Below are 6,731 nucleotides of genomic sequence, written 5' to 3' on the forward strand. Positions count from 1 at the left end.
AACCCAGATCCTGCCCCCAGGCAGCTCCTCCTGCCACACCAGATGCCACTGGAGAGGACCTCCAGGGTGTGCCGTCTTTGGTTGAGTGAAAACTAGATATGGGGGACCAATTCTTCAGGCCCCTCTGGGATCATTTTGAGTAATGAACTTTACAGGCAGTGGGGGCTGAGAGGACATGGGACCTCCAGAAGCACTGGTCTCAGCAAGGTCGTCCTTCCTGAGAAAACGTCTCACTTTTCCTGTCACCACCCCACGACATGGACAAGCAGGGTGGGCTGGGTGAAGGCTAAGAACCAGGAGGAAAGCAAAAAAGGAACAGCAGATACTGGTCTACACAAACCCGTGACACTCTGCTGCTGCTTCATCCCAGGCCTGCCGTCAACTCAAACAAGCCTCGTCCCAGGCACTTGAGCTTGGGCGAGCCACTTCACCTCCCAGAGTTTCTGTGTCGGACTTCTGAAATGGAGACCACCTCTGGTCAGAGAGGTCTGCAGACAGCTTACTGCCATGAACACAGGCCTTTGTAAGTGACAAAGCACGGAGCATGGCAGGTCGTCAGCTGAGCGCTACTAATGTCCTTTCCCTCTGGCTCACACACAGTTCGAACAAGGGCATCTTCAGGCTGCCCGTGCACATGCTCAGTCGCTTCAGACGTGTCCAGCTCTCTGCGACCCCATAGACTGTAGCCCGCCAGGGTCCTCCGTCCATGGGATTCTCCAGGGAAGAATACTGGAGTGGGTCGCCATTTCCTTCTCCAGGGCGGGTCTTCCCTACCCAGAGATCAAACCCGAGTCTCCTATATTGGCAGGTGGATTCTTTGCCATTGAGTCACCAGGGAAGCCCTTAAAATGGGTTTGTGTTGTTCAGTCGTGTCTGACTCTTTGCAACCCCATGGACTGTAGCCCGGTGGGCTCCTCTGTCCACGGGATTCTCCAGGCAAGAATACTGGAGGGGGTTGCCATGCTTTTCTCCAGGGGATATTCCTGACCCACGGGTCAAATCCACATCTCTTACGTCTCCTGCATTGGCAGGCAGGTTTTTTTTTTTTTTTTACCACTAGCACCATCTCAGGCTGCCCGGTCCGCAGGTAAAAGGCAAAAGGAGCCAGCAGGGGGCAGATGGAGAAACAGTAAGGGCCTGGAAAGACCATAAGGGGAAAAATAATTTTAAGCTTTGAAAAGGAGGCTCTTTCAGGCTGTGTGCAAAGGGACCCCACACCAGGATCTCTGGCCAAGCTGGGTTCTCTGTTTCCGAAGGGAAGAGCCAATCTTTGCTCTCCTTCTGAGAGGAAACTCAGAAGGACATGTTTTTATCTTTGAAAGATGCAAGTTACAAACAAGATGTGAGGTTTGGTTATCCAGAAAACTTCTTTAAACTAACACCTCATTCCCATCAAGGTGCCCAGTCAGGTCCCTACAGAACCCCAGCAGGCCTCCAACACTGGGCCCGTCTAAAGCCTCCCCACAAGCTTCAGGGCCGTGCCTTTCAAGCAAGCTCTATGCCCGGGGCCTCCCCAGCCTGCCAGCGGCCCAGCTTCTCAGCCACCATCTCCTGCTCACGAAATGGAGGGGTGTAACAGAGAACCACAACTGTCCATCTGCCACTCCAAAATCCTCAAGGGTGCCCACATTTTTCATAATTCAGAGGTAGGCAGACCCTGCCCTAAACAGACAGGAGGCCATTTTCAGCCTTCAGTGATCCCACATAACAGAAGGGAAGCAAAATGCTCTCCCGCCCACACCCAGCTGGGGGTCTTATATATATGAATGACATCCCTGGCTCTAAAATCTGACCAATTGTGAATCCCCACACTTCCTTTCCTTCTTTCCAAAGACAGCCCAGCAGTGCCTCCAGACTCCTCTCCACCCCTCCACTCACAAGCCCCTTCCTCAGCCTTCCTGGGAGGACCAGGCCTACCCCCTGGGCATCTGGGACCCTGCGCAGCAAGGACAGCCAAGCCTACGGGCTCTGCCAGCAACCTGCCAGCCTGTTCCTCCGACCACGCGACCTCAAGGCCACCACCCGGGACACCAGGCCAAAGACGCACTGCACTGTCTGGGTTCAGAGCAGTGAATCCCTCTCTCTTCAGGACAGCGGCAACAACGGAAACCCGCAGGAATGTTCAAACAGGAAAGTTGCCCCTTTTCCCTACAAACCTCAGAAGAGGCACTACATCAAAAATCTCTTACATCAGGTCCTGGGCACATGCACACCCGCCTGGCCTTAAATCTCAGCTCCTCCTGCTCAGCAGCTGTGTGACCTTGGGCGAGCAACCTCCCCTCTCTGAGCCTCAGTGCCCACCATAGAGTGGAAGTGGGAACGATCACCTGGACTTCACACAGCAGTCATGAAAGTGACATCCTAATGCTAGGAAATGTGACTGCCCTGGGTCCCAGACGCCAAGATATACCAGGGTGAAGGAGGCGGCCCTGAATCAGGGGGGACGCATCGGACACTGCACTCTGGGCACGGGCCAGTCCCATCCCCCAGCCAGTGCCCACGCAAGGAAATGAGGGAAGCACGCAGCCCTGACGCCCCATTTCACCCCCTCCCCAAGATCATCACCAACACAGCCCTGACGCCCCGTTTCACCCCCTCCCCAAGATCATCACCAGGACTTGGCGCTCATCAAAGGGCTGAACCGAACCCAAGAACAGAGAGGTTGAGTGACTGTCCAAGGTCACACAGCCAGCTGGACATCGGGAGGGGAGGCAGGGAAGGGTGGCGGGCCTGGGCCTGTCTGCCTGGCAGCTCCGCCGCCAAACAAGGCTCCATCCCCACAGGACGCCACCTGGCCACGGACACCGGGGCTCAACCTCCAAACACCTGGTTTCCCCCCAAACCCCCGGCCGACCACCCCCACCCCGCCCTGTCGGGCTCCAGGCATCGCGCCCCCGCCCTCGGCCCCCCACCCCCAGTCGGCCCTCCGCCTCCCAGGGCGCGGGCCGCAGGGTCCACGCCGGCGCGCCGCAGAGCCAGCCGGGGCGGGGTCCGCGCAGGACTCACCGGACTTGGGGTAGGTGACGATCCACACGTCGCTGGGCCGCACCGGGAAGTTGGCGATCTCCTCCATCTTCCCGCGGCAAAAGGGCGGCAGCCGCACGCCGTGGAACTCGAAGTACTTGCTCTCGAACTCGCCCGGCGTGCTGGGGGTCTCCGCCTCGCTTTCCGCCATGCCGCCGCCCGGCCCCGCAGCCCCGCAGCCCCGCCGCCGCCGCCGCCCCGCGCCCTCTCCCGCCGCCCCGCAGCCGCCGCGCGGCGCTCCTCCGCAGGCGTGACGTCACGGCGCTCCTCCGCAGGCGTGACGTCACGGCGCCGCCCGGCCCGCGCCCCACCCCAGCCGTCGCGGGAGGGCGGGGGCGTTCCGTGTCTTGACGTCACGACGCCGGCGTGGATGCGGGCACGACGTCATGGCCCGAGCCCCGCCCCAGCCACCCCTCGCCCACCCTCCCTGAGGGCCGTCCAAGACGCCTCCCCCGCCCTCCTCCAGGCCGGTAGCCCGCATCACCTTCATCACGCATATGTTAACCAACCCAGGGATTCCAGCGATTCTGTCCTTCAGCAAAGCTTCAACACAAACTCAATAAACACTGCAACTAGCAATGACCCAAGAGATTCATTCATCGTTCATTCAACAAATATTTAGGGAGCCTCTGATCTGTACCTGCCACGGGTCGAGGGTCCAGACCAGTGATACTGGCAAGAGCCCAGCCCCCTTGGAGCTTACATTTGTGAATAACCAAGACAATTTCAGATCAGAATAAGACCTGTGAATCACACGCTTACAATATCCTGAGAGCAGGAAAGGGTTAAATCTGTTAACTGAAGATTTCCAGGGCCCACCCCAGAACTCATGAGACCCAGGACCCTTGGGGTAGTGCTCCACAAGTCTGTATTTAAAATATACTTCTTAGGCAGACTACAATTAGAGAACAACTGAATTCTATAGAGGTTTTAGAACAACCCCTCATCCATTCACTCAAGAAACACACACGGGCAAAGCTCATTTTATTGTGCTTTGCAGATGCTGTGCTGTTTACAAATAGAACATTTGTGACCATCTTGCATTGTCAAATGATAGTTAGCAATTTTTAGCAATAAAACATTTAATTAAGTCACTGTACATTCGTGACTTTTTTTTTAAGAAACAATGCTATTGCACAGGTTCAGTGTCCTGACTGTGAAAAGGGAATGATACTCTCTACTTCTAGGTACTGCAGTTGAGAGGACAGAGATAATTATACCAGCAAGAATTCAGAGCTGTGGGACTTCCCTGGTGGTCCAGTGGTTGAGACTCTGCACTCAATGCAGGAGACCCAGGTTCGATCCTTGGCCAGGGAACTAGATCCCACATGCCACACAAAGATCAAAGATCCCGCAAGCTACAACTAAGACCCAGCATAGCTAAATAAATAAATAAATTAATTTTAAAAAGAATCCAGAGCAACGCAGGTGGATAGGACCTACCTTCTCTCTCTCCTTCTTCCCCAGGATTGAGACACTCACAGTCTGGCAAGGGGGACATTGGCCATGTGTACATGGTGGATGAAATGTGCAAAGAGAGCATTAACTCTGATTCAGGGGGCTTGAGGATGTCTTTACAAAAATGCAAGAGAAGATCCCAAATACCAAGATATCGTTAAGAACAATTAGGTAATGGCACAAAGACAGGCAGCCAAAGGCTGGAGGAACTGAGCAAATAAACGAGCTGGTGTTTCAGGTGAGGGTCTCACTATGGAAGAGCAAGGAGGAACCCCGTCCTTTTAGATTAGAATCTAAGCTATTTCATGAATTTATTATTTATTTTAAAAATCTATTCCTTATCTTTGCTGAAAAGGCCTTTAAGCACTGTATTCCAGCAAAACCAGGCAGAGCCAGCGCCCAGATCTTGGTTTCTAAATACTTCCCCACAAAAAGGAACCAGAGTTTCTCAGAGAGAAGGCCACTTCCAGGGCTGGGCAAAGATACAAGATGAGCCTAAAATATCTTTGGGGCAGAAGAAGAAACCATTAAAAATGATGGGGCTAGGTCAAAAGAACACAGGAGCTAGCTTGAAATTAGGAACAAATTAACACTTTGTACCTATTAGACAAGAATTAGAAACAACTCAAATGTCCATCAACATTAGACTGGATAAATTGTGATATATTCATACAATGGAATTCTTACTATACAGTGATTTAAAAAAGAACGATTGGTGTATGCAACAATATAGGTGAATTTCACAGTCAAAATGATGAACAAAAGAAGCTAAACATAAAAGGTGGTATGTTGGATGACTCTATTCATATACAATTCAAGGACGGACAAAACTAATCTATGATCAGAGGTCAGAAAAGTGTTCAATTTGAGGCAGCAGAGGGGGTTGACTGGGCAAAGACACAAGACTACCCTCCAGAGTATTGGAAACATTGTGTTAATGTCTTGCTTTTAGTGATGGTCACATGATGATATAAGCATAAATACAGATGAACAGATGTGGATATAAATTTAGATGCGGACTCCATACCACATTAAAGATCCCAAATCACTTACATGGTTTTCCCACCAAAAATTCATAACCTGGATCTAATAAATCAGGACAGAATACAAAACCGAAGGAAAGGAACAGTCTGTGTAACAACTGACCTGTACTCTTCAAAAATGTCAATGTCATGAAAGACAAAAAAGAGTTGAAAGAACTTGTTCTAGATAAAAGGACTAAAGATAATTGAAAAGGACATTCTTGGGGCAATTTGCAACATATGAATGTGGACTCTTGATAAGCTGGTAATATTGTATTATTGTAATATAATATTGACAGAATCTCCTGGTGGCTCAGCAGTAAAGAACCCACCAGCAGTGCATGTGTGCATACTCAGTCACTTTAGTTGTGTCCGACTCTTTGCCACTCCATGGACTGTAACGCACCAGGCTCCTCTGTCCATGGGATTCTCCAGGCAAGAATACTGGAGTGGGTTGCCATGCCCTCCTCCAGGGGATCTTCCTGACCCAGGGATCAAACTGATGTCTCCTGCATCAAAGGTGGATTCTTTACCACTGAGCCACCAGGGAAGCCCTCACCTGCAGTACGGGAGACGTGAATTTGACCCCTGGGTTGGGAAGATGCGCTGGGGAAGGAAATGGCAACCCACTCCAGTATTCTTGTCTAGGAAATCCCATGGACAGAGGAGCTTGGCAGGCTACAGTCCATGGGGTCACAAAAGAGTCAAACATGACCAGGTGACTAGGCGGCATTGTATTAATTTTAAATTTCATGAACTTTAAAACTGTACTGTGGATATGTAAGAGAATGTTCTTTTTCTTAGAGGGAGATGCTGAAGTATTTGGGAGTGTAGAATTCTGTCTGCAACTTATTTTCAAATAGTTCTATGAAACAACACAATTATAACACGAATGTGTACACATACATTGAAAGAGAAGAAAATGTGGCAAATGCTACAACTGGTGAGTGTAGGTGACAGTGCATATTCGCTGTTGTCTTCTTTTTCTATCACTGCTATAGTGAATTACCACAAACTCGGGGGCTTTAAAACAATACATATTTTTTATCTTACGGTTCCGTAGGTTGTATGTCTAATGTGGGTGTCACTGTGCTAAAATCAAGGGTGTTGGCAAAACGCCATTCCTTTCTGGAGGTTAAGGATGAAGCCAGTTTTCTGCCTTTTCCAGCCACTAGAGGCCGCCCGCACTCCTGGGCTCATGGTCCCTTCCTCCCTCTTCAAAGTCAG

At 51.0% G+C, this 6,731-nt stretch overlaps 1 protein-coding gene across 2 annotated transcripts in view; it reads right to left on the reverse strand.

Annotated features, from left to right (window-relative positions):
- Nucleotides 1-3,308, reverse strand: part of SULT4A1 (sulfotransferase family 4A member 1) — a 35,410-nt gene extending 32,102 nt beyond the window's left edge. Inside the window, exon 1 of one of the 2 annotated variants that reach the window (XR_015164620.1) lies at nucleotides 3,007-3,283. Coding sequence is in view for 1 of the 2 variants with exons in the window: in XM_086403195.1 (XP_086259321.1) it covers nucleotides 3,007-3,175 (169 nt within the window). In the remaining variant the exon portion in view is untranslated. Of the gene's footprint in view, nucleotides 1-3,006 lie in introns of both variants that reach the window. The other variant, XM_086403195.1, reaches the window with a different exon arrangement.
- Nucleotides 3,309-6,731: the final 3,423 nt, after the last annotated feature.

This window comes from Bos grunniens, chromosome 5 (assembly GCF_055505025.1).
Source record: "Bos grunniens cultivar Pamir isolate PY7600 chromosome 5, Bosgru_T2T1.0, whole genome shotgun sequence".
Lineage (NCBI taxonomy): Eukaryota > Metazoa > Chordata > Mammalia > Artiodactyla > Bovidae > Bos > Bos grunniens.